Here is a 27,198-nt window from a genome sequence, read left to right on the forward strand (position 1 = left end):
AGAAAAAGAGAGGACAGGGAGGAGTTTGATGGATGAAAGTTACCTGCAGGTGAAGCGCGTACTGACACGCACAAACACGTCACATGACTCAAGAGAACCTTTACACCATCTGTTCATTATACGTAGTGATCCCTAACCACACCGGTTACTGTTGTGGCTATGGGTTAATTAAAGTGTCTCTTTACTTCATCCTCCTCTTTACACTTAATCGAAACATGAACTCACATCGCAAAAACTTCCTGTTCACTCATCATTCGTCCTTCAGTACTTCATTCAGTAACTTCCGCGGCAGGTTTAAGAACGTCTCTTTGCATCTTTGTCATGTCAATAATGTACTGTAGTGAAAAGTAGTTTTCCCTCGCTAAATCTCCCAGTGCTCTATGCCTCTGCAGGCTGCGCTGAAGCACCTTTAGTGGAGGTATGATTAGACTACGGTCGCAAGAAAAGCTTCCCGCACACTCGCTTGAATGCAGCAGGATGGACTGTGCCCACAACAGAGCGCGTTCAAGTCCACGACTTTCCTCCACCTCACTGCTCACCCACTTCAGTAACAACGAAAATAAAACAGAGGGAACAGAAGAAACGGCCACAGGGATAGCACTTTGTGGCATCCTTCGCATGCACTCGATTCCAAGCATTCTATCTCCAAGATTCAGCGCGCCTATGAGCGCCATCACAGACTCACCGCGAGCCAACTGATCGCGCACCTGCTGCGTTGTAATGTTTGCAGTCAACTGTAGGGGCTGAAACCTCGGTCTCGCAACGTGGGTAGAAAACACCAACAACCCAACACTTGTTGCTGCCACAAATTCCGTACCAGTTGAAGCGAAAGCGACGGACATCGTACGGGCCGATAGAGCTGTTTGACGCTTGCCTGTAGCGAAGTGCCGATGCTTGCTCCCCGGCATCTCCAATAGTTTGCCACGCCGGAGGTGAATGTCGGTGTCATCCACATCAATATCGTCGATGTGCCCCGCTTCCGTCATTTGACGCCACTGATATTGTTCCTCCGCTCCTTGAACGTCGAGGTTAGTCGTAATCGGCCACTTCTTCAGCATATAACCCTGCTTCGCGTGGTATAGAACGATCCACTTAGAGTCTCCACCGGCAACAATTTTTTCACCCTCCGGCGAAAAGGCAATAGTCGTAAACCGTGCGTTATAATTGGCACTGCGCGGCCCAACTGACTTACTCCATCCCCCAGCTGCGTCAAAACTAGTTTGAAACGTTTTAATCACTATTGGCTCCGTGGGCACCAATGTCTCGTAGACAGTAACTTCCTGCTTCATTGTCAGCACCGCTAGATAACGGCCACTGTTGCTGAACGATAAGCTGAGGACTTCAGAGCCAACGTTGGTCACCTCCACAGTGCCCTTCAACCTGTCCCCTCCGTCCCCATGCGCGAAGAGGTCCCAAACAGCAAGATTGTGGTCAAGTGAGCCGGAGACGAGGGCCGTACCTGATGGGTGGAATGCAACGCAGGCAATGGGCGCCTCGTGTCCCTGAAGCTGATCGATGAGTTTTCCCGTTTGCACAGCGAATAGGTAAATGCGATCTGTCTGTCCGCTCCCCACAGCTAGCACCTCTCCTGACGGATCAACCGCAACACAGGAGAGTTGCGCTTGTTCAGGTGCCGAATAGACACGAAAGTGGCGATACCGTACAAGATCGTAACCTCTAGCCGTGCCATCTCGGCTACAAGTGAAGAATGCATTTGTTGCAGCACTTGTCGCGATACCTGTGACAGGGGCCGTGTGTTCAGTGAAGGTCACGTAACACTGGCCCGTGGACGCTCTCCAAACCTTTACCTTTCCATCGTCACCACCCGAAATTATACTGCTAGCGTCAGCAGTGATGGCAGTACGGTTAATATCATAGTAGTGCGACTGCTCCTTCAGGACATATGCCTCAGACTTCCAATCCCAGACGAGAATTTGTTTGAGGTGTGCACTTCCAAAAGCGATAAAATCGCCACTCGCATTGAATGCTGCAGCCGTAAGAGACTGCGCTGATATGGACAGTAAATGAACAAGAGGAAACTCTGCTTCACCGCTACCCCCCAGGGTGTGGATGGCGAAGATACCAGAATTGTATCCAATGGCTAGAAGCCCACGGGGTCGGTGGAAAGCGGTGACGGATACATTCCCCTTGTGCGTCAGCATATGTTTTTTGTCTACCTCGAATGCGTATCGAAGAATATCTGGAAGAAACGTATCATCAGCGACAGAGACACGCACACCCTCAATCTTCAGTTGCTCCAGCCGCTGCTTTTCAAGGAAGGATTTCGGAATGGCCGCACCCTCATCATCTTCCGCATGGGTATATTCATCTTCCTCACTTTGTGCTCCAACGCGGGCGTTTAGCTTTGCAGAGGCGATAGCTCTCATAACTTCTTGCCTCGTCGTTCGTGTTTGTTTCCACGTCATGACTACATTGTCGACCGACACACTCACTACACGATTGCAGGCACTATCAACAAACCATGCACCACAGACTGCAGCACGATGACCCACCAAAGCATTGTGTTGAAGAGCCATTCCTTTTTGTTGGACGCGGCACTGTCGAGGACAAATTTTCATCCGTGCGTCCTGTCCGCTGAGTAGGATATGCTCACTATCAGGAGTCCACTCAATGCACATGATCGGAAGTGTGAGCGCGTTGTGAAGGTTCTCCACACGGTGGCAGCCGTGGTAGGAAACAATGCGCTGAGCAGGGGCTGTGTACACCTGGAGGGTGGTGTCAAGAGCAAGAGCTACATATCTCCCGCATGGGCTGAACTTGACACAGGAAACCTCACAATCCGGCGGAAACGAAATGGTATCCAACACAACCGCCGCAGATAAAGAATAGAAAAAACCAACACCACGTCGGCCTATGGCCACTATAAGATCACCGTCAGACGATATGTCAAAGCATTGAATGTTGCTGTTGCTGCAAGGAAGCGAGTGATGTCCCTCTTGTTGCAGCTTGATGCTGGAGATATAGTTGTTTACCGGCGAGTACAACTGGCGGCCATCAGGGGAAAAAACAACGTTGCCACCTGTGTATAGCATGCCGTGAACGGAGGCCAGCTGAAAGTTTGTCTCCATTCTTTTTTTTTACCTTGCTTGTCGCGAGGTTGATGTTGCTGCAGCCGCTCGCTTCCACTACCCGTATTCACGTACGGTTGCCTTCACTTTCACCTGGACTTTATTGCTACCCACAGGTTTCCAACGAACCAGAAAAATAAAACGACAAAAGAGGGGAAACCAGAGCGCATACATGAGGGATCAGCGAACAACAATTGCAACAAGCATCTGAAGAGCAAAAGTTACCTACGCTCCATTTTGAAGTGGGTTCACAGAAAAAAAAAATGACTCTAAACGGGTTATTAGCGCTATAAATATAGTAATTTAGAGAGATTATGTGCACCCACACGACTTCTTCCTCCACCATTATCTTCCTTAATTACCGCTTATTTACTTATTCGCACCACTAGGATGATCGTATTATCTTTTCTACTCGGTATGATTTTATTTCTGCGAGGCGGCGCTACCACACCCTTCAGCACATGGTATCGGCTATCACTTCGTCGTCGAGATCCGCATCAAAGTGTCCAACTACACACCACTGTGTACTCATTTCCCGATGGAAGTCGGACATTGAAGGAATGGTTTGTGGAAACTGCGCCGACACAGCGTCATAGAAGTACTGCGATGTACTCATAAGAACCTCATCATTTGCGTCAACACGACGCAGTAATGGCGCATAAACTTCCATCTTCAGCTCGCTAGTTGGCACCAGACCAGTTCCAACAAGCGCAGCAGTCGCGCGCAATATCCAAGTGACACTCAACTTGTCGCTGATTCCAAAACCTGCCGCAGAGCGAACAGTGAACATAGCTGCATTGACGAAGCTAGCATCCACACGTTCAACACGGCTGGCAATCACCGAGTACGAAAACGCAAAGCCACCGAGAGCGCTCGTACCCTTTGTGGACATCATATTCAGGGCTGTGTCCTTCAGGGTAGAAAATTGTTCATCTGTAATACTGGCAGACCTACAGAGGGCGGCAACGGCAATACCAGCTGCAACAGCCGTCGCCGGTGTCTCGGCACGTTCCCATATAGGTTTCACAATATCCATCAATTTTGTAATATGGCTCAGGGTTTTACTGAGATTGCTGTACCGCATGACTACGGAGATAAAGCGGCACATAACACCACGCAGTAAAGGTGAGTCAACAGCCGCTTTCTTTGCCACGACAGTGCCAAGAATAAGGTCAGCGTACCTCTCCGAGCGCTGCAGCAATTGGATCACAACGCGGAGCGCCAACACTCGAGCCTCCCCGACGTCACAGAGCGCTGCATTGAACATGGCGAGTGCCATGGTTCCCTCCACCATCGCCTCCTTACCACTTGCAGGGTAGCCCATTAGTTGAAGACATAATCTCACCACTGCAAGAACAACACCCCCATCGTTGCGCACAAAAAGAACTTTCGAGCAGCGTCCAGCGACGGTGTTTGTCGACCCAGCACTTACACGGCGTGGAGCGTACGTTAAGAGATCCTGGATGCATTCCACAGCCTGAACCTTTTGCATGGATGTACCGTAGTCAAGACCCCTGTTGTAGAAGGCCATAAGGGAGTCAAAGAGACGTGCTTGCCCGCCCTCACCGAGTACACTAAACTCGGGTTCCGTATCCGTGACCATGGCACGAGCGGTGACACCTAGAGTCTCTTGGAATACTCCCAGGTACTGTAGTAGATACCGTCCCACAGCGCGTTTGCTGGTGGTAAGATCTTGCTGCTCCTCCTCTTCCAGCGAGTCAACAATACGCCGTTCAATGGAGTTGAATAACTTTGGAATCATTGACACTGCAAGCGCCCTCATTTCATCGCTGTCACTGCCCAACGACTCGATTGCGGCTCGAAACACCGCAGAGAGGCTTTCGACAGATTCCGTAGAAATACCTAAACCAAAGGCTTCCGCAGCAGCTAGGGCACCGAGCTGCGTAGCTGGTGCCCGCAGCGCCTTCTGCCACTGCTCCTGTGGTATGTGCTCATACCCCTGACTGAGACCCGCAATGAACTTCTGATACGACTCGCTGGCACCATCCAGCCTCTGCACTAGAAAAGCTAGGAGTATTTTACCCGTGTCAGGAATGTACCGCCGCATCTGGTCATCCGCTTCCTCCACATCGAGAATAGTGTCCAAAAGTTCCAAGTTGTGCTGCACGTATTTGCTCTGTCGGTTGAGGTACCTGAATATAATCTCGAGTGCCACATTGGGTTTAACCTTTACCACCTCTACGACACCCCGAACGGAGGTTTCGAGTTGGGCCTCTGTGGCACTTTCAATAAGACCAGGTCCAACGATCTTTGAAACCTTCGCGAAGAGTTCACGGGCGCATTGCTGTACCCGAGGATCTTTCTCCTGCATACCTGGCAAAACACACCCCACAATCTGTCCCCCCATACCAATAAGACGTCGGCCGTCGACGTATCCAACAACACAAGTGAGACAAGTAAGAGCACCAAGCTTACTTCTGCGGTCGTCTTCCTTGTAGCGGTCGCACAGAGTGTCAATGAATGGTTCAATCATCTCGCTGAGGCGCGACGTGAATTCGATGGTCTTACTCGCCATCTCCGCACAATCTGGATTTTCCGATGGGGCGTATATGATCAAAAGGTCGATCAAACCGCTGAAAATCTTTTTGACAGCTCCACATGGACTTGCCACACATGCCTGCCACGCGTTGTTAGACTCTGTTCGCACGTTAAGATTGTGTTCGTTACGGCCACAGAAAATGGCTGACAAAAGTCGCACAAATCCCTCAGTACCAAGGGCCTCTTCAAGAGCTCCTAGAACGGATATTCCGCGCTTCTCAACACTGCGAGCAGATTCCACCTGTAGGATTTCCATGGCTCCCGTATCGTCGTCCGCTGCCGGCTCACCGTTGGTTTGTTCGTCTTCTTTTCCTCCCTTCTCACCATCCTCAGGACCACGTTCCTTAACCGACTGAACACGCATTTTCTTTCGTATGTTCTGTACAATGTGAAGGAGTAACTTTGATGTTAGCAACAGGGAGCTGTGGCGCAACGTTGAGACCTCACTCAACACACCGTTCATCAACGGTTCAAGAACGAGAGCCAGATTTCGCGTGCCGTATAGGTTTATGATGCTTGAGCCTGCTGTCAATGCTACGTCACGAACACGGTCTGAAAAGTGGGAAAGACCTTCCAGAACCCACGGAAATGCCATTGGCAGAAGTTGCTGAAAGGTTGTTGGGTTGAGGGTGGAGGGGGCGTACACTACAATGTGCAAGAAACCCTCCCTCACTGGTGGTCGTTCGTCAAGCATGCCTGTTTCAATAACTGCAAATGAGTCGTAGAGGACGGCGTCACCACAGCTTTCTACAATCTCAACAAAAACTTGCGCAGCTCCCGCTTTCTCAACACTGCTACCGTGCGACTTGTGCAGGTTTGAAAAGCACCATGCCACGATTTCATCAACAAGGGTACCGCCGATTGCAGCTGCGAGGGCGGCAATCGCTTTTGCGCTGGTGGTGCGAGTCTCTGTTTTGGGATCCTCTGCAGCCTCCTCCAACAGCGAGACGAGTTGTTGACAGTATGGCTTGAGCGACTGGGTGTCGTTTACGAGGTTTACCATTGATGCAACAATCTGCGCCGCTTTCGGCCGTGTGTGAGGCATCTGGTTACTGAGTCCGCGGGAGATAATAGGAATGATGAGAGCAAGTGAGGCCGGATCTACAGCGTTCACAAAGCGTGTGTAAAGCAGAGTATCCAGCGCATTTTCGGTTTCAGTATTAGGTGAGCGAAGGGCGGCGAGAATGACTTCCACGTGCTCTCGGATTTCAGTATTAGATACGACACCAGCAACCCGCCTCAAGGCATTCATAGCTGCTGCCGACACGTTGTGGTTGACGTCGAACAAACAGGCATTAATATGCTTCGTAATCTCTGGAAGTGTTGCTGCTAACTGCTTAGGTGAACAAAACGCAACATAACCTATGAAGTTAAGTGGCGGTATGCGCATCTTTGCCTGATCCGCCGCGAGACCCTTCACCAGTCGAGGTATTAGTTGCCTCAAACCCACTGCGGTAAGAGAGCTAACCATCAACCGCGAGGCATCATCAGCGCATTCAGACACCTTTTGATCCTTGTCGGCAACGCCCTCCAGCAACCCACTAGACATCGCAAGCGCATAGGGTTCAAATTTCGGGCCCATAACTTCGGACAATACTTCAAGCAAAACCATTACACCCGAACGCTCGGCCTGTTTTTCACGCATAGATGCCTGCATCGTTTCCAATATGTTGTAGCGGCGCAGCGAAGTGAGTCCAAGTCCATGCAAAACACCGGCAACACCGTATGCATGTGCCTTTTTCTTGATGTATGAACCAGAGTGAAGAACCTGCTTCAGACACTTTTGAACAAACTCATCCAACTGTGGCAGCGAACACGCATCCTTGTTCTTTGTTACTTCAACCATCGAGTCACACACCGTGCGGTGAACCATTGCGGAGGTCGAATTATTGAGCGTGCTCCCTTGTTGCACAATTATAGACTCCAACAAAGAGTTTTCCTTCAGACGGCAGCCAATAATCGTTAACCACACGGTCGAAATGGCGAGGTAGAGCTCTTTATGAACTGGAGTTATATCCTTTGGTGGCTTACTTAAACGTACCTGCAGAGTTTGTGACATCGCTTTAAGGACAACCAATGAGCAGTCGTGTAATACGACGCGCCCACAGGAAAGCACCACGAGCATAAAGGGTTCCGTATTTGGTGACTCAACGATAGTGCATAAATAAAGAAGAACGTCTTGGAAAGCATCGCCTTTCAATGACGAAGAAAGTACCTCAATAGCCACAACCGACCCTAACCCCCCAATTTTGCAAATGTCCTTGAGCCATGAACGTTGCTGAACATCCGTTGTATTGGGTAATAGAAAGAGCTCGCGCATTGATGCGCTTATGCGAGTTGCGTGGTGTTTTTGTTGCTGACCGTAGGCTTGCAAAAAATAAGTGAGATCATTCCAGTCTGTCGGGCAAAGAGTAAAAGGGTGGCTTGAGTTTTGGGTGATACCCCGCATTGACCTTACAACATCCGTAGAGGAGTCATGAAGAAACACCGCAGCTAGGGTTAAGGCACGACGGCAAGTCGAAAAGTGTGAAAACCTATGATATGCTGCCGCGGTTACTTCTTTCACTGTGTCTACCTGGTTGAAGAACCCCAGCTCCAGAGCAACAAGATGAGAAGTGGGAATCATTGCCATCAAAAGGTTGATCCCCTGTTGCACACTCTTAAACAGCGAAGGAAACCTCTGCAATATCGTGTACAGCAACTGTAGCGTCTCCGTCGGCTGCGGTAAGTTTGCCTGACCAATGTTCTGAATCAACACACCCATGATTTGGTGTTGAGTTGCGAGGGGAATTGTTGTGCGAACAGCTTGGCTTCCACGACCGGCTTTGAATGCTACATGTGAGAACGGGAGCAGCACCACGAACAGCGGGGGAGGGAGCATTTTTGTCATTGACTGACGCAAATACGTCGCCATAGTAGAAACACGAGAAACATCGTCTACAGAGAGTGAGGCTTTTCCCTCTAACTCAGCAACCGTTCTGGACATGCCCTCAGCTATGTGTGCAAACGCTGTTCGTGAAAGGAGTCCAGCAATAGCATCAACAAGCAACCGCTCCAGTACTTCTGGCACATCGTTTCCACTCAATGTTTCCTGTAAATAGGGAAAAAGTACCGCCACGCACTCGAGGGGGAAGTCGCCTGACGTGCCTAGAGTACGAACAGTCACAAGGGCAGTTTTCCGCTGTAACAGAACATCCTCTATAACCCTGCTGTGCTTTTGGATCTCTTTGCGGAGCTCCTCCCGACCCTTCTCAAGTGCGGCGGCATCCCTTCTTTTCATATCCTCAAAGTCATCCTCGGCCATGCCTTTGGGTGGTTTGGAGGGATAAGTTTTTAACAACTGCCGCTCTCGCAACGTCTTTTCCTCGTATTGCAACATTGCCGCCGGCGACGCAGCGGCTATCGCCCGGTCTCGCATATCCAAGGCAAGCATATACTCCACTGACTCTTTGACTGCATCAAGGAGCTTGTTAAAAATTATTTGTGACGAAGCAAACCCGGTCCTAGTTCCTAGGAGTAACACCAAACCGCGACTCGCCGCCGTGCGTAAGTGGACAGATTCACTGAAGTACCCACAGAGCCCATCAACAAGTGCATCGTGGTGCAAAACCAGGAGATGTCTGTGTTCTCCGCTGAAGAGCGAATCAAATAGCCGCCGCCGGACAACCTTGGAGCTTGTCCGCATGCGTCCCAAGAGCGAGTCGTTGTCACAGAAATAGTAAGGGTCTTCACCCTGAATATGATCATGGCCACAACAAATCACAAGTTCCCGAAGCGCGGTAGGAACTGCCATCTTGGCAGTGTGTTTTAGTAACGCCGAGGCGACGGGTAGTAGCGCACCGCAGGCAGAATTCGACAATATGTTTGTTTTTTCTTTCTCCTCCAGCCCGAATACAACATGGGTAACACTGTCCCATAACGCAATAGCGGCACTTGCATCACTTGCAAGATCCTCTACAGAGTCTGAGAGGCGTCGGCGCAGTAACCCACTTCTGTGCGTAAGAAGAAGAGCCATTGGAGAAAAAACAAATACGTTTGCGAGCGCAACCGCCGTCTCCGCGAGGGCATCCAACTCGTCTCTACTCTCCCCAATCCGTGAAACCACATCAGCCCGGCACAAGACTGTGCAAAGTTTAGGGGAAACTTTTGCTTTACTTTCTACAAGAGACCGGAGCGCTATGAAGGCAGCTGGCCTATAGGCATCCACTTCCTCACAACTATCAAAGAGAAGTTCATTCAACCCCTCGATAACATCGCTCGGTGCCCGCTTGGGGGAAATATACAGTGCCATGGCCCATCTCACCTCCTCATTACCTTTGGCACTTTTGAGCGCGGCCCGCATTTCGTCCACGACACGGTTCTCCACACCACTGACCTGAAGCAGCCTCCAGGCTGCTTTAACAGCATCTGCAGAATGACTCACCAAATCTCTCTCTATAATCTTTACAATGTCTTCCTGACGGACCCTTAAGCGAGACGTTTCGGATGATGCACGCAAAACAGCACTGGTAAGGATCATGATCGATGCCTTTTCCGTTGAAGCGCAGCATTTTTGCATAACGGCAGCGGCGGCCCGAACAAACAAGGGTAACAATTCTTCCTCCATCCCTATTCCAAGAAAAATCAAACAGTAGAGTGTTTCCCATTCCTGTGCGACCTCGGGGGTAAGTATCTTCCCTTTGTTCACAAACGGCATGAGCAACTGGAAGAAGCTGTCTTCACCATGGGTCATGAAATAGCCTCTCTTGTCACTCACAGGAAGCGCCAGGATGACAGTAAGGTAATCGCGGGTGCTGTTTAACGAACAATTAGTGAGTCCCATGTTGTAAAGACATAGCTGTATCACCTCTTCCGCTTTATCGACCAGCAACGATCCGGGAACAGGCTTCTTTCCAAGAAGGTGAAGCATCAGCATCGGTGAGCTCTTCACTGTCTGCTGCACTGTTTCCTTCGAAATAGGGTATGACCACGAGGGAAACACGGATAGCGTCAATGCTTGCGGTGGTGGAAGTTTCTCAATGAGGGCACCCCATTTCTCGCGCAAGTGGTTGCAACTCTTTTCCAGAATCCGCCGAAGCCGCCGCATGGGACCACACAACAATACGTTTTCATTGCCAACGGGTATGTTGAGGGACAAACTTGAAAAAGAGTGTTTCCTACACGCTGCATGAAGCTTGGCGTAGTGCAGAACCACCGTAGCAAATATGTTCAAGAATAGTGTTTGCTCTTCTCCCGCTTGGGGTACGGCATCTCCCTTAAATAACGGCGGCGCCGCCACTTTGAGAATTTCCTCCGCACAGCGCAGTGCAGTGCGGGAGTAACCCATAGGTAAGGTCGCTGTTTGGTGAAGAATGCTTGTCCACTCTTCACGCGTCAGCGGTGTGTCCCTCACGACGAGAGGGAGAAGTTGTCGTTGCAGCTGCCGCTGGTACCTGATAGGAAAGCTTGGTATTTTTGCTGCACCCAACACACATTGAATAACAGACACTGCGGGCAGGCGCTGAAGCGGTCGCGCGGCCAATGCGTTAATGTTCTCAGGTACTTCGGTTGTACGTAGCCCCGCCTCCTGTTGTTCTTGAACCCCCTTCACATATTGGTTAAGCAGGGCCACCTCACGCTCAGTGAGGGGATGTGAGTAATTGAAAAGTACCTTGACAGCACGCGGGATGAGCGGAGACCCTCGCTGAAATGCTGCAACAACACCGCGAATATCCATGTTGATTGCGCCTGTGCCCCTGTTAATGGTCGCACCTGGTTTTATATTTAACGATACTATTATTTTTTTTTTTTCCTCCCCCGTTTATTTTTATTTGTTGCTTGTCTGCTACTTTCCCCTCTCTGATATGTAAGCACATTCCGGTAAACCGAAAAAAGCGGGGGCAAACGAGCACTTGGTAGCGTGAACTCAAACAGTTTCACCGTCGCAAATCCTTCAAAGTAAGGTTAACAACAATGAAAGAGGGAATTTGCACAACACCTGCAGGAAAGAAAAGAAGCTCCATGTCGATGAGGTTTCTAGTGCCCGCTGCAGTTAGGCCGTCGAGAGGGATATCTCGGGAACCGAGCTTAAACATGCAGTGCGAGGTTTCAGACGCCGTCCCACAATTCCATCACCCTCTTCCTCATTCGAATTGAGAGAGGATGCACGGTATGATGTTGTGGGAAGAGAGTACACGCAGAATTCAAAAAGGTAGCGCAGAAGCCATCATTCGACCACTTGGGGAATGCAAAACATACGCCCTTCTTCCCTGGTCATCATTCCGCGCTTCCACGTCGTTGTTTTAGTATGTGGCGGAAAAAAAACAATTTTTAAATCTAAGTTTTACGTCATACAGTAAGGCCTCCACCAGCGCGAGCGGTCACTCCACTTTCCTTACGGAGCCCTCAAGATTTCGCACATTCCACCATATTTGCCCAACGTGGCATACAACAGCTAGCACCGCTGCAGTTGGCGGGCAGCTAACGAATATCAGACAGACCAAAATAACACCTGCAAGTGGCAGCGGATCGGTTTGCGGCAGTTTTGCGCAATGTGCGTAAATGGGAATGTGAACAATGGAACTACACGTGCATGCCATGGTAATGATCCACAAAGCAACGTACGAGAAGGGCCCCAAGGTATAGGTCCCATACCCACCCTTTTCTATGTGGACAGCGTGGCACGGTATGATGGCAAGTAGCAGAGCCAAGTTGAGAACCAACATGATCGTTGGAAGACGAAGAAACATGCTTTTGCTTTTCGCACCAATATTCACGAGGACAAAGCACTGCGAGATCCAACATACGACAAGCCCTGCGTCGATACACCGTAGAGGAATCAGTTGCCGTGCCCACGACTCAGGGAGTACCGCATTCAGGAGGGCAGGTGAGAATGTTGCTTTTCCAACATTAGGGAACATAAGTGATATCCAACTCGTAAGAAAGAAAAACAACATTGCCTCGTCAACAGACACAAACCGATTGCCCCATATGAAGATATTTTTCTCATAGTGGAGCGTGTGCGAAAGAATCGTGGGCAGGGCCACAAGGGCAGTCGTGACTGCAACATTGGAGAACGAGAATCCAAGTACAGACATTGAAACGCAGGTCGACATCAACGAAGTAACACAATCTAACCCGTGGTCTAGATATTCACCAATGTTGCTGGTTTTCTTCAAGCGACGAGCAAGGCAGCCGTCAGTATTATCAGCAACACAGTAAATAAGGTTGAGAAACCCACAGAGTAGCAGCATGGATGTGGGTGTAAACACAGAGTTAAAGTATGGCTGCAGCATTGATGGGTAAAGCGGTGAAGGACCCGGGGCATCCATCCACTTAGGGCTTTTGATCAGGAAATACGAGCCGGGAACAAACGTCGCGAACGGGGGTTCAAAAAATGTGTTCAGTGGCATAGCTGTAAGCAGTAACAATGATGAAACGACTGTTGCAAAAATACCGGTTAGCGTCACTTTGTTTGGGGTCCATGTTGTTGGGTAAAGCGATGCCGCATATTTGTATACCGGACTCAATACATACTCGAAGAGGTACGACAGTTGTGGCACCACCGGCGACGACAGGTCCTCGCACCGCGTAGAAGTGAGTAAGTCTACTACTCCCATATATTCTCCCCTCCTTCCGCTACGTTTAGTGTTTCCCTCCAATTTAACGCGAGAGGAGTCGTGATACTAGGTGCCTGGTAAAATACAAGAAGCAGATCCTTTGTGCACGTACTTACGTAATAAAAATATGAAGAAAAAATAAATAGAAATACGCTATCAAATATAATTGATGCCTGCTGTCCTTCCTTCTCTCCCTTCTCTTTCACGCTCACCCTCTAGGGTTCCCACAAAAGGAAGAGTGATCAAATGGAAGGGGAAAAACACATCTACGTAACGTTTATTGCGATAAAGCATGTAACCATACACTTACAGAATTAACTCCCATCGCGACTAGTGTACCATCATCAACCCACGTCCCCCAATGTTTTCCTTTACGGCGTGAATGTGGTCAATAATTCGATTGTCTGCCGTCCTGCAGATATATACGACAAGGCGGTTGTGTATCCCATGCGTATTGAGCAGCCGCCGCATCATCTTTGGACTCCATTCGAACTCTGTTCTTCCGTCATACGAACAAGGTTCAATGACATTGATTGTAGAGTCCCCCTGAAAGTATTTCAATTCCACCGCGAAGGCACGGTCGTTATGAAAGTCACGAAACCCAGCCACGAGACCGTGGTCGTGCATTACCCGCGCGCATCCTCGTGTTTCAATGGTGGACGGTACGACAACGAACCGCTTCCGTTGCTCCGTTGCCTCCCGAATCCGATGACAGAAGTCATATATTGGAGTATACAAGTTCTCCTCCCGCCTGCGCGGCACGCGCTTTTCTATCTGGACTCGGTCGTCATCCTGGACGCTCGGTTTGTCGTACGTCCCGTAGTATAACGCATGGTCCCCCTTATGCTGAAAGAAAAGCCTCGTGATAGGATCAGCAGGGAGGTCGCGCCGGCGCTCTACTCCCGGTAAATCAACGAGTGGGGTTTGTGGTACAGCTTCATGGGAACTGACTGCCTCATTGCGTTGCAGTCGCGCCTGCATTGGCATTCGCTCCTCCTCCAGCAGCGCGTTCAACTGCTGGCGGAGCAATCTCTCATCCCGTTTGACATCGTTGGCAACAGCGAAGAGGCTCCCTTCTCGCTCTCGCTTCCCATGCAGAAGACGATGCCCCTGCGCCGCACCTAAAGGGGGCACCGCCCCGTAAACCTTCGCCAGAGAAAGAAGCGACTGGCGGAGCATTCTAAACAGCTAATCCACTTCCTCAAGGTCCGCAGGTACACTTCGAAACCCTACCACTTACCTATTTCACAACAAAGATACGTCCCCCTCTTCGGCGTGCACCTTCCAAGGCGAAAGCGCCCCTATCTGTATCTCTTATTTACCAGCTCTCACCTTTCGCCGTGCCACCGCGAATGAAATTGTAGGAAGGTTTTACAACTCGAAGAAAGTGGTGCACTGGCCGGCAAGAAAATTTGAATAAACCACTGGGGTTTTCTAGTGAACCGTACCGTAATTCCGTCCACAGAGTTAAACCCTGTCAAGCGGCGAAAAGTGAGGAACTGGTATCGAAAAAGGAAGAAGAGTAAAAACAAGTACAAGCACTAGGTAAGGTGGTCAACGGGTAAACCCCTAGGTGTACTTTCACCCAAACAGTTGTTACCTATGCATTTATTTTCCTCTTAATGTGGCACCAACGCGTTAGCAATCGTCCATCCTTTACACAAAAAAATATTATAAACGCATCACAGTTGGTGTTAACCGAGGGCATCGTTTGAATCGAATACCCTGCATTTAATGAAGGAATGCATCCATTTTGGGTTCACTTGCAGTCACAACTTCCCAAAAAGAGACGAGCGGTATCGTAGCTAAATAACATGTCGATACATTTCGTACGTTGAGCCTTCATCGGTCCTACGCTCGATCCGTATGATGCTTCCGCGGGGAAGGTCCAAATACTCAACCATTGGGTCGTCGTTAAGTATACGCGGAAGTTGCGTAATCATCAGCTTCCTTTGCTCCAGGAACGCCCGGACTTCAACATCCGTCATCGGCACGTGTTTCGGCACCGATTGGTGCCTTGATATGTTGTATGCGAGCTCATCCTCCTCGAATACCTGAATCCGAATAACCTGCCCTGTTGTACCGGGATGGAGGCCGCCTCCCGCTTCACGGATACTTCGCCGACCTCCGCGAACCTTAGACCCAACCACAACGATCATAGAACTGGCATTTCTCCGTTGTGCCACCTCTCGAAGGTTATTTAGGACATCCACGCCAAGTGATTGAACAAAGAACGCACACAGAATTGTTTCGTTCTTTTTTCGACTAGAAGGCTCGGCTGTGGGGCCCCTTCCATCCACCTCATCTTCCGTTTTGCAACTGATTGCCCCACCCCCGAAACCGATTCGAGAGGATGACCCCTTACACACAAGCTCCAGCGAAGAGTAAAGGAAATCTTGTGAAGCATCACGGAGCGCTTTTGTACGCTTCGATTTCGACGGATCCTTTCCCGGCCTCCCTTCCTGCTTCGCCTCCTCTTCTTCTTCAGCGGTCGTCTGCCGGTGACGTTGTAAATAAGAAGAGCATCTTTGGGTAAACCACTGGTAATTCAGGCCATCCGTTATATCGTACAACCTTGAATCGCGGATTGCATTGGCAACATCGGACGGATGACTTACGACAAAACCACGGTCAATGGCCATTTGAATTACAGTATTGAATGCGCGGTACAACCGTATCATCTTGAAACTTTTGACGGAATCCATATTGTATCGTGCTGGAGAACTAAACGAGGGAGGGTATAGTTGCTAATGGGGGTATGCTTGTTCCGTGTTGTACTGCTTTGTCTGGACTATTAAACGGAAGAGCCTATATTTTAATGCGCCACCCTGCGTGCACATAATAAAAGGGCAGGCAGCGAGAATGAAATGGTAAAGAAAGATGTATAAGTAAGAAATTTTCGCTATTCGGCAACGTAACAGTATGTGGTGAGTTCTGACACAACAAAGGCATTAGAAAACTTGTTGCGCCATGCACACCTTGTTATAAATGGGTAGAAATAATACTGTCATATATATATATATATTTGTGGTTTCGTTAAGGGCTTGTGCCAGAACGAAACAGTCGCAGCCGTGGAAAGCACAAAGGATACCGCGTGACCCCTACACTACCTGTCGGTACGTAACGTAGAAACCGGCCGATACGCTCTTCCGCTCGATTCGTACGACACGACCGCGCTCCAGCCCCAAGTAAGCTGCCACAGGATCAGTTGAGAGAATACGTGGTAGCATGTTTAGCTCCAATGAATGAGCCTCAAGCATCTCCTTGACCTCCTCGTCCTCTAGCTGTGTATGTTTGGGTACCAATTCGTGATGAGTGATATTCACCACAAGGTCATCCTCGTCGAACAGCTGAACCTTTTGACCAGTGCCGCTACGGTTGATGCAATCCACATAACGCTTAACTGTAGCATTTACCTTCCCATGTGTTACGATGATTACGCGTTCGCAATTCGCATCCATCGCTGTTTGGCAGTACCCCTTCATCCCCTCCATTCCTAGTTCAGAAGCAAAGAACACCATGGCCCGACTGCGGTGCGTGCCACCGACACGTTCACACGGTACCGTCATGCGCTCACGGTAAATCCTCTTCCCCTCTCTGTCTACATATTGCTCACAGAACTGTCCAACCGTCTCCGGGATGATGCTGCTCGGGACTTGATACTTCCGGTCCCTCATCATCTCCCCCACCGTCCTCATCACCCGAAACATACGATCATAGACAAGCTCCTCTTGGCCGATGGCGTAGCTTTCACTGCTCATTGTATGTCGTCGCTGGTTTCCCCTATCCTACCTACAGATTGCATTAGCGTAACGAAAAGCCAACAACAGAAAATGAGACGGAAAGTCAACCAAACATCTTGTCAAAATAAAAGGCAATGATCACCACAGGACAAAGGAGCACTCAGCTGCAAAGTACGGAAACCTGAAGGGGATAAGCAAACCAGTGAAAAGGTGCAATGAAATTGCGCTTAGCCTACCGGTAGCCCACCGTGCACACATATAAGTAAACAAATGAACAAACACAGAAAAAGCTGTGTTATATTGACTCTATCGCTCTGGATAAGATTTCATCCCACTCTATAGGTAAATAAAAAACGTTGCACCACGACTCTTAGGTGGGCTTACTTACACAGCCTTAAAGCAGCAGGAGGCACTCATCTGGAATAAAAAGGGGTAAAAGATCACGTGCCAGCAGAAACCTTAACAATCTGCTCGCTGCATAACAATCACTTACAACCATGGAAAAGGGGGGATAAAAACTTAAAACCACAACACGTTTCTGCTCCCATGTGCGTACAAAGAAACAGACAGGGTGGAAGCAGGAGTGTTTGTACCAAGGTCTTTGCATCACGGAGGAAAACTACTTCCGTTGATAAATACAGAAATGAGTAAACTTAAAAAAAAACAGAGAAGGACAGAAAAGGAAGAGGAAGATAGGAAAGGAGCCACATTCAAAAACAACATTCACACTGGTGCGGCTGGCTGGACACGGCACGACAGCACAGAGAAATCAAAAGGGCTTCTGAGTACTAAATAAGGTTAAGAAAAGTTGTAAACTAAGGACAAAGCTAGGTTTTTAAATAATTGGCTCCCTTCCCCACGCACACAAACACACCCGTCTGCAAGTAAAAACTAAAAAAGGAGCGGGTTGAAGGCTGGCGGCGGCTACCACTGGCCCCTTCCTCCCGCCTTTTGTATTTTCCTTCAGTAAGTGCCTCTGATATGATTACATCTACTGAAATTCGGCAGGCAATTCATCACAAATCTGTAATTTTATTCGTTATGTTAGCAGCGGCTCCAGCTACTCGTCGGCGTCTGCAAATGTGAGCGGGCATTGTCGACTGCAGTCACCGGCACAAATTATTCACTGCCAAAGTATCTGTGCAGCATACGTTAGGTCTCCAGTTCCTGACAACGACAGAGGTAGCTATTTAAATATTACAACCTCACACTACGCCCCTTTCCCTCTTCTCCACATATACCTATCAGCGGCCGGTATTTACCGCGGCTTTTCGTTGAGTCGTTCTATCTGCAACCGTCACTGCGTGGGATCCGATACGCGGCAATTGCTTTATTTCTTTTTCGCACCGTCACAAATACATGCGAAGCAAGTCCACTGGACAACACACTGCGAACATCCCTGATTGTGCGAACACGTTTTCCATCTACCTCCATAATAATATCACCCCGCTCAATACCGGAGGCAGAAGCTTCTGCCGTTTGCGCCTCAACGGTAAGTCGTTCAGGGGAGATAACTAGCCCTATGGGTATCCACTCCGGCATCATTGGCTCTCCTGTTTTGAGCCTGATTTCGCACGAGGGTGATTGCGAGCGGGCACCTGTGCTGCAAGGATTGGCTGAAGTGAAACGTAATTGGTTGTTCAGACTTCTAGAGCGCTGCGGGTACTTGGTCATTCCACCACGCTGAGTCTTTTCAGGAGATGAAACACGGCCTTCGGATGATACCCTCCTCAACCTCGATCCCGCAGACGGTGCTCGCTGATTTGCGCGACCTTGCCTTCCATACTCATCCTTTTGCTTTCCCTCCTCACTTGTTCGATTAGTTACCGGTGCGGATGCCACGGGCGTCATTTTTCTCCCTCTCCCCCCTGTTACAACAGCAGGAGATACCATTTTCCCCTCTCTGGTCGCCGATGGATCCCTTCGAGGTACGCTTTTGGAAATGGACCGCGGCGCTGCACCTGGCTGTGACTGGGTTCCACTGTTCCTCTTCAGTTCCTGTAACCGTGCTCGCAGATCACTCACCTGTGGTCGAGATCTCTTCTCCGCAACCACATCCTGCGATCTATTGCTGCCTCCCGTTGTCGGTAGTCTCTGCGCTTCCCCACGGGAGGGATTCTTCAGTTGCATGTAAAGGGTCTTCGGTTGCTTAACCGCTTGGTGACCCTTCACTCGTGCATAGAACCGCCACTTGGCGAAAAAACGAAGCAGCAAAAACTTCATGACTGCACGTGTCATAACACGGACCGCAGTTTCTATGAACGGAGGAATTGAGCGCGCCGTGCTACTCCGCGGAGCAGTACGAGCACTAGGTGACCCGCCCTCGCTCCACGGCGTAAAATGCCAGCGGCGCTCCTTGTTGGACTCGCTACGAGATAGTAGAGAGGGTGAACGTGATTCAACACGTGCGAGGGTTCGTTCACTACACGGTTTCTTGGGGGGAAAACTTTCAGACGGTTGCTCACCGGCCCCTGGTATGTGGTCCTGGTACGAGCTGTAACGCGTTCCGTCCTTTCCACGCCAAGTTGTGGTAAGCTGTTGGTCCAGAGTACGATTCGTAGCGCGCACCACTGAATGAGGGCTGCTTCGTTGAGAGGAATTAAAACTACCAATATCAGCAGAGGCTACAAGCAGTGCTGGGACGTTAATGCTGCAACTCAATGGTAGAAGTTCTGTGTCACCATAACGGTCAAGGTGAGAATTGCTTTGCCGCAGCTCGCGGACGCTGACACCTAGTTTCATAGCTACGGCTCTCAAATTCATTTCTTGTTTGACACGGCGTGATGGGGGTGTTTGACTTCGTAGGGACGGCGACATGCTAAGTGTTTCTGTGAGGGGCCCATACCGTGGGATGTGGAGCCTGGCAGACTGGGGCAGGGGCATGTCGACGTCAAACGTGGCGAGGTGCGGATTTGAAGCGATAAGCAACTCGAGCGGAACGTCGTGCAGAAGCGCGATATGGGTAAGTGTTGCTGGCTCGTTGTCTGGCGTAAGTGAATCTTCGTGAGAAGGAAGAAAAAATTCCTGCTGTTGTCTCCAATCGATACCAGCTATATCACTACACTCATCCTCTCCTTCAAGTGGATTACTACCTCCACCATCGACAAAGAGCTGAGCACTCGTGTTCGGCCCCCGTGGCGTTGCACAACATTCCTCTTTGCTCAATAAATCATTTAGTGGTGCAGTGGTCACCACATTGTTTTCGTCGATACGATCGTGCAAACCTCCCGCTCCATGCGCAGCAGCACAGTCAAATCGGACGGCGGTCGGTTTGTCATGGTTGAGGCAACGCTTGTGAATTTTGAGCACTTGAGGGAAGTCAAATACAGCAATAAGAGCATTTATTTCATCCTCCAATAGATAGCGGTCGTGCACCAACCCAAAAACAATACTGTTATCCTCGTGGGAAAATTCAACGTCCTTCACACACTCCCTCGATAATTCAAAAAGTGCAGTGACTTCGGACGAAAATGTCTGAATAATATCATCTTCAAATCTGCTAACTGTTATATCCCAGTCAGTACCAGAAAATGTCTTTTTGTGCCGCGTTGTGAGGAGCTGCAGGGCATCCTGTTGACTGGCGTACGGTCGCCGTTGTGGAGGTTGAGGGGGCAGTTGGGAGAGCCATTCCCGGTTAATGCTCTGCTCTTGCGGCAGAACGGAGGTTTGTTTTTTCGTTACATCGCATGATTCTTGCGGCTGTGAGGAAGAAAACAGTGAAATGGGGAGTAAATCCTCAGAGAAGCTATTTGGCTGAAGTGACGGTGAGTTACTGATGTCATCCCCCTGGTTCGGTAAGGGGCCAGCACCGTGTGCCTGCGACGCATCGTCGGCATCATGACTTTCCACCCCCAAATTCGCTACGGAATTACCGGGTGCAGCATCTGAACTAGCCAAATTCAGTCGTGCCTGAAACAGTGTCGGCCCCTCCCCGCCTGTACCAAGAACCTCACTTTCTCTCTCAGGTGGTTGCTGCGGCCACCGCACCGTGTGCCCAACAGGATCATAATGAAATGCCTCGTTAGGACTAGGTGGACCAGAAGAAGGCGCCTCCTCTTCCCTCAACGTGATTGGAAAGGTTGAAAGAGTGGACTCGTCATTTATATCGTTGTACCTCTGTAATTTATTCCCGTTCCAAATGTCGTTCCCATGGGTATTCAGAGGGGCGTCATCTAGTTCACAGTGGCCATTATTGGCATCTTTTACGGCTGGGGAGCTGGCAAAGCCAGCACCACCAGACTCCAGTTCCTCCTCCAATCGAGTATATTGGGCAAGCAAGCCCGAGAACTCACATTGCCGTAGAAGCAGCTCGGCTCTGGCGTCATCTACAGAGGCAGGAAGTCGAATGTGAAACTGCACCCGCTGCACAGCACCGCTCCCACATTCTGTGCCAACGTCGAGAGCGCGTATGTTCCAAACAGAGTGGGCGTTGATGCCAAACGCCTCACCTACATCCTTCGCAAAGATATCCTTCCACGTGCAGTGCGTTCCATCAATATCGTCAACTATCGCGTTCTCTTCGAGCAGCAGGCCCTGCCAGAGAGGTCCGCGGAATGATTTGCTAAGTACGGCAACACGGAACTTCCCTGTTGTACTACGGTAACCGTTGCTCTCTTCCTTCATTGTGCTTAATCCCTTTTCATTGCGGTGAGGCAAGTTAATTGCGCCATCTTCGTGACATATAAGATAATTTGTAACTATATGATCCTGCGTTTGTCTACAAAGTTCTGAGTGCTCCAGTAAGGGTTCCGCGGAAAACTCGTCTGAGGGCAATTTGACGGCTCGTGGAGCCACGTCCTCCCCACCTTGGGTAGAAAAGGTCAAAACGGGCGTAACAGAGAGGGTCGAGGCAACTGTAAACACCACATCTAGAAGTTCTTTTACTGCAGCGTGGGCCCGCTCCGTTATAACACGTCGCCCAGTAGAGCTATCGCCCAGTAAGCCGACGTGCTTCACACTACCGAGCGTGGAGTTTACGCGCCGGACGCGCTCCCGCAGAAGCTGGGATTTACGCACAAACAACGCGGTATCAACTATCCTCGGTAAAGCGTAACCGTTAATGTCGTTGAATTCATTTGCAGCGTTACATTGAGGAGACTTTAAGCTTCCACCTGAAGCCGTCTCATTAACACTACACAATTGCTCTAGTAAAACTCGTGAATGTTCGCGCAACAGCATGCAAACGGCGGCAAGTTTCTTCTCCATGGGCAAATGTGGTGTTGTTGACGTCTCAGAGTCGCCCGTTTGTCCTCCCGCAGCCACAGCACGTAGATCTGCGTTTGTAAGTACCTCCTGGAGTATTTGAATAGCTTCGTTGCATGATTGATCCATTGCGCGACACACAGAGCTTAACAGAGCGCTCTTACACTAACCTTCCTTGAAGGTTTTCGTTTAGCTATCAACAAAAGGTATACACACAAAATGAAATGAGGGGAATGATGTTCAACAGCATATCATACAACAAATGCACTCAGCAGGGGGAAAAAAATTATGCATGTGTTAAGAAGCTCGGGGAAATGTACACACATACATATGCGTAAAAGTAAAGCCTCCACAGTAGACAACTCGTTTGAGATACCCAAAATCCAAACCAAGAACAGTTTCTTTGCGCCCTTAATGAGTGTTAACATCCATTTTCTCCTGTTCTTGCACGCGTAGTTGGCTCCAAGGAATTGCACCCAACTCCAGCCGCTTGCGTTCCACGAGAGCCATCACATCAGCAGGTGTCAAGCAGGCGTCATCTTTATATCGCTTCCTGTCAGCCGCCAACTCCCCGCTCTTCTTTTTGTGAGAAAGTCCGGCAAGGTGCTGTTGGGCCGTGCGGCTGTCGCTGCAGTATATATTGCAGCAAGGGCAATAATACGCACCTGTTGTGCGCCCAGAACCTTGCGCCTGGAGCATACTAAAAAATATAATATTTGACACAGTCTGCGTGTTGAGTTGCAGTGTTGTTGCAGACAGTTATATTCACTTTTGATCAAAACAAAACTGACAGCCGTTGCTCTAGCCGTCACACCTGACTTAACGCGACTACCCCTTTTTTCTATATTAACTAAGCCACTTCCTGAGCCACACAGGTCAGGTTGCCTATGAATAAACACATGAAAATCATTGTTCAAAAAAAAAGTGAAAGTATGGGATAAATGTTGTGCATGTGTGGCGAATCAACCGGGGAGTGAGCATCAAAGAAAGGTTATGTGCCGAAAGGAGGGAGGAAGCGATACACCACAAACAATTCTAGGCGGAAGACACTCAACCTATCCCCGTGATACGAGTCTTTCCACAGCAATATCATCCGCCAAGGAAAAAAAAAAAGAAATTCCGCATACCTTAAAAAAGAAAAAAAATGGCAAAGCGGTGGTGCGAAATAAAGGAAATGTTACAAGTAATGACACAAGAAAACGCGGTGATTACAAACTGAAAAGGTTCACACTACACCCACCTCAACCTCTTTGAACTTGTTCAGGATCGATTAAAGTGTTGCCAGCTCAACTCTCCGCATGGTTTCTCCTCCACAAAATTATTGACACTACTGCCGTTGGTAAGACACAAACACGCGCACACACGCCGCAACGGGCAGACCACTGCTCGAGGTGCAAGTGTTTTGGTACATGCGTGTGGTGGCTACGTCAACACGGAACATGCAACTGCCACGCAACGGCGTAAAGAAGAAACTGTGGTGGGATGCAAGAGGATAAGTTGTCTAGCCTGCGGGTGTCGAAGGCGACAGTGTTATTCCCTGGGAACGACCCTCTCTGTTTGAGGTAGTGGATATACTTTGGTCGCTCACCATAGCTCTGCTACCGTTCACAAGATTACGGTCCTTCATGGATTCCCACTGATGTGATGGCGGAGCTAACGGACTGCCCGACGAATGCAAAGAACAGCCCACACTTTGAGGACATCTCTCAAGCGACTGTGGTAGCCCTACAGGCGACATGGTCAACGTACCTACTAAGTGCCCATATCCAGTCACATGTTTTTCCTTACTTTCTCCTTTCGGCTGGATGTGGGAACAGTTCGCAGATGGGACAACAAGAGCGGGGTATTCAGTGATATCACTGAGCAGTGATTGTTCGGTGTATTGAACTCCTTCCGTACCATCCTTGGCGCGCGATGGCAAATGTATTCCACTAATGAGCGACAAGTTGGCCGAATGGTGGGCGTGCCACTGCGAAGCGTTGCTTTGCGAAGCTTCCACAAGAGTTGCTACAGAAGGGCACCATATCAAAGGTTTGTGTAAGTCCGCCGTGCCATCTGATCGAAGTGGACTATGCTCCGTGCCCGCCTCCTCCGTTGTAGGGTTCGTTGAAGGAAGTTGTGGTGCCTGCGGTTCACAATGACGGAGGTGCTGCGTGGCAATTCCATCGCTATAAACGGTGCTCCGATCACGGCCGCCAACAGACTGGGCGCCAAAAGGAACCGCGCCAGCACAACCCACATCATGTGGAGCGCCACGCAAAACGTCGACTTCATTCCGCGGTTGTGGTAATCCCTGTGTTGTCCTGTTATTGAGTTGAGGAGTCACTGTCCTTTTGCTGGACAGAAACCCCTCCGATTGTGTCGCGGGACTTGAACCTATCTCTTTCGAGTGTGCCAGCGGGAGGTCTTCACTGGAAGCTTCACAAGAAAGCGGATGCCTCCCACTCGCAAAAGAATAGAAAACAAGGACGTGTGACTGAATCCAGCGGTAACAGTCACGCAGAATCTTCCCGACCATTTGGTTCACATTGAGAACCTGAATTGCCTCCTTCAGTTCCGAAGCAGAATGCTTGCAAAGATAGTTTTGGCACACGATACCAATCTCAAAGGGTAACGACGAGGGGTCCGAAGAAAGAACAAGACGCAGACAACTTCCAAAGGTACCGGTACCTAGTTTATATAAGTCACTTATGTGCTGAAGTGTGGTGCAAAGAGCTGAAAGTGCTCTGGCATATGGAGCCTTTGGCGATTCTCCACCTTTCACAACGGCGAGCAAAGTGTGCTGAGCATTCAAAACTGCATCTTCCACCGATATCGGATACATGGCAGTAACACCACTGGGTGGTGTCGCTCCCGCTTGAATGTCGTGACTCGGTAATGGCATAGGGAGCGTAGCGCCAGACGCAGTGACTATCAACCTTATTTCGTCCTCCATTCTCTTCTGTTTGTCGATTATCCCACGTAACTGAGTGTCGTCAACCTTACATTTTGCAGCCCATTCCTCTGCTGCACTCGAGTTCTGGACAAGGACAGAAATCGTCTGCCGCATGTCCTCCACAGCCGCCCGCAAAAAAGATAATTGCTTCTCTTGCTCTCTGCTAACTTTACCCTGAGTGGACTCTGTTGACTTTACGCCTGACAAAATTTCTGCGGCTTCGGTCTTTAGCCGTAGTCCCTCCAATTCCCCATGAAGTTGGGCAACCGATGCTGATAACACGTCTAAACGAAGTTCTAATGCGTCGTCTTGTGTGGACCGCACCTCTTGTGACCGTTCGGCACGATCCTCCCTGACGCTTGGTACTAAGGTACAAGATGCTTCAGTGGAAACACGCTCCGTAGCGTGAATTACCTCTGCACATAACTTTAACAACTCCCTCCGCACCTCATGGCACGAATCCGCATCTTCTTTCCCCAGGGCAAGAAAACGTTGTTGCTGCTCCAGCAATTCACAACTTACTGCACGATCCTCCGTTGCACGGCGCGACCATGCAGCCTCATGCTCAGCGATACAGGACCACAGGCGCTCCTCCTGTGTCCTACCTAGTTCCCGCTGTTGCGTTAAGTACCCCTGCACTTGTTGATAGAGGGATTCGTGGTGTGATTTGGCGAATTTTTCTACGGTATCACCAATAGCTAGAAGCAATGCCGATGGCAGAGCGTTCTTTGGTGACATGTCTTTATCTTGAAACGAATCGCTTTGTTCAATAAGTGAAGCGAGCCGCTGAGAAACGTTACTTGTAATTTGTTCCATGAAGGAGTGGTCGTTCAGCAGTACTCCAATCACCGAATCCAGTTGCGCGGTGGTGTTATCGCAAGACCTACCGCAAGCAGCTGTATCCTTACTGCCGCTCCAGTTAGACATGGTAAAAACACCCTCCTCATCACTACTACTATCAGTATCTAGCACACTGGATTCGTACATTCCGCGCCTACCCCTTTGCTTCTGTTTACCCCGTTTTCGGGATGGAGAAACCACCATTTTGCTGTGTCGGCGAACAGTGTAGACAGTGGAAGCAGTTGAGAGGCGCCCCGCCAAGTGGACGAGAAGAGTATTCCGATATGTATTTTCATCCAGCGCTATTCGCTGCCGAGCGGTGTACTCCTGCTGCTCAAGCCGCCAGAACACCCACTGGCATTCCACTGACGGCAGCTGCCGAACTACCCTCAACACACTCTTAGCAAGAGATTCTCTACGGTGAGGTCGGGGCATTCCTTTCGAAGCAGCACCAAAACTGCAGCTGCTTCCTGCATCAACTGTCCCTGCACCACACAATCCGGAAGAACTGTTATCATCGCTCTCAGAGGAGACAAGTGTGTTCAGATTGTTAGCGTCGTTGGTGTTATTATCATTTAACCGTACTGCGCTGCGTCCTCTTTGGACCTGAATGCCTTTAGTTCCGTCTTTCAAAAATGAGGATGATGTCCCTTTGGTTTGAGTTACCGCCCCCGGACAACGGGACGACCTGATATTACCTGAGTGTGTCCCCTCCATCCACACATTCTCATCCGGCTTATCATACTCCAGCCCCACCTTATCTCTGAGCTCGCAGAGTGTCTCCCACATATGCTGTACAACCCAAGGATTAACGTGCTGGACACGAGACTCCAGCTGATGAATGCGCGTCTCAACACATCTAAGGCCTCTCCGAACCACATCAACTTCCTTCACAGTGGCGCTCGTTACCTCTTTCTGATATTGTGTGTTCAGTACTCGGCCACGGGACGTCACGGTTGTCCCTGGTGCGGCGCCGCACGGCGATGAGACAACACCGCCAGTAGCCGTAGTCGTGGCAATGCTAAGTGGCGTGTTCGTCACAATGGCACCCGCCTCCCTTGCATGCGGGGGAGTACTCATCGGCTCCAGGGAACTTCGAGTGGGATAATGTTACGCACTTAGCGCCTTCCCACTTCGTACGAGTGCCCCCGATGGCACTACCAACTTCCCTTTTGTTGTTATTACCCCAAGGCACAATGAGAAGGAAACTTGAAAGAAGAAGACGCAAGAAG

At 49.7% G+C, this 27,198-nt stretch overlaps 9 protein-coding genes across 9 annotated transcripts; all 9 read right to left on the reverse strand.

Annotated features, from left to right (window-relative positions):
* Positions 1–269: 269 nt before the first annotated feature.
* On the reverse strand, positions 270–3,089 carry TbgDal_X16040 (periodic tryptophan protein 2, putative; the record flags this gene model as incomplete). Its single annotated transcript, XM_011780466.1, has 1 exon — positions 270–3,089. One exon carries the CDS (start codon positions 3,087–3,089, stop codon positions 270–272), a length of 2,820 nt encoding a protein of 939 aa, XP_011778768.1.
* A 454-nt stretch (positions 3,090–3,543) lies between these two features.
* Positions 3,544–11,364, reverse strand: TbgDal_X16050 (hypothetical protein, conserved; the record flags this gene model as incomplete). Its single annotated transcript, XM_011780467.1, has 1 exon — positions 3,544–11,364. The coding sequence occupies one exon, from the start codon at positions 11,362–11,364 to the stop codon at positions 3,544–3,546; it is 7,821 nt and encodes a 2,606-aa protein (XP_011778769.1).
* A 643-nt stretch (positions 11,365–12,007) lies between these two features.
* On the reverse strand, positions 12,008–13,246 carry TbgDal_X16060 (hypothetical protein, conserved; the record flags this gene model as incomplete). The annotated part of the gene is made up of 1 exon (XM_011780468.1): positions 12,008–13,246. One exon carries the CDS (start codon positions 13,244–13,246, stop codon positions 12,008–12,010), a length of 1,239 nt encoding a protein of 412 aa, XP_011778770.1.
* Positions 13,247–13,576: 330 nt separating this feature from the next.
* On the reverse strand, positions 13,577–14,425 carry TbgDal_X16070 (30S ribosomal protein S8, putative; the record flags this gene model as incomplete). The annotated part of the gene is made up of 1 exon (XM_011780469.1): positions 13,577–14,425. The coding sequence occupies one exon, from the start codon at positions 14,423–14,425 to the stop codon at positions 13,577–13,579; it is 849 nt and encodes a 282-aa protein (XP_011778771.1).
* Positions 14,426–15,051: 626 nt separating this feature from the next.
* TbgDal_X16080 (DNA-directed RNA polymerase II, putative) lies at positions 15,052–15,951 on the reverse strand (the record flags this gene model as incomplete). Its single annotated transcript, XM_011780470.1, has 1 exon — positions 15,052–15,951. One exon carries the CDS (start codon positions 15,949–15,951, stop codon positions 15,052–15,054), a length of 900 nt encoding a protein of 299 aa, XP_011778772.1.
* Positions 15,952–16,347: 396 nt separating this feature from the next.
* Positions 16,348–17,007, reverse strand: TbgDal_X16090 (DNA-directed RNA polymerases II subunit,putative; the record flags this gene model as incomplete). Its single annotated transcript, XM_011780471.1, has 1 exon — positions 16,348–17,007. One exon carries the CDS (start codon positions 17,005–17,007, stop codon positions 16,348–16,350), a length of 660 nt encoding a protein of 219 aa, XP_011778773.1.
* A 1,266-nt stretch (positions 17,008–18,273) lies between these two features.
* On the reverse strand, positions 18,274–22,320 carry TbgDal_X16100 (hypothetical protein, conserved; the record flags this gene model as incomplete). The annotated part of the gene is made up of 1 exon (XM_011780472.1): positions 18,274–22,320. One exon carries the CDS (start codon positions 22,318–22,320, stop codon positions 18,274–18,276), a length of 4,047 nt encoding a protein of 1,348 aa, XP_011778774.1.
* Positions 22,321–22,715: 395 nt separating this feature from the next.
* Positions 22,716–23,143, reverse strand: TbgDal_X16110 (hypothetical protein, conserved; the record flags this gene model as incomplete). The annotated part of the gene is given in 2 exon segments (XM_011780473.1): positions 22,716–23,114; positions 23,114–23,143. Coding segments are annotated over 2 exon segments (429 nt in total).
* Positions 23,144–23,692: 549 nt separating this feature from the next.
* TbgDal_X16120 (hypothetical protein, conserved) lies at positions 23,693–27,046 on the reverse strand (the record flags this gene model as incomplete). The annotated part of the gene is made up of 1 exon (XM_011780474.1): positions 23,693–27,046. One exon carries the CDS (start codon positions 27,044–27,046, stop codon positions 23,693–23,695), a length of 3,354 nt encoding a protein of 1,117 aa, XP_011778776.1.
* Between the last annotated feature and the right edge of the window lie 152 nt (positions 27,047–27,198).

The sequence above is a fragment of the Trypanosoma brucei genome, chromosome 10 (assembly GCF_000210295.1).
Source record: "Trypanosoma brucei gambiense DAL972 chromosome 10, complete sequence".
NCBI lineage: Eukaryota > Euglenozoa > Kinetoplastea > Trypanosomatida > Trypanosomatidae > Trypanosoma > Trypanosoma brucei.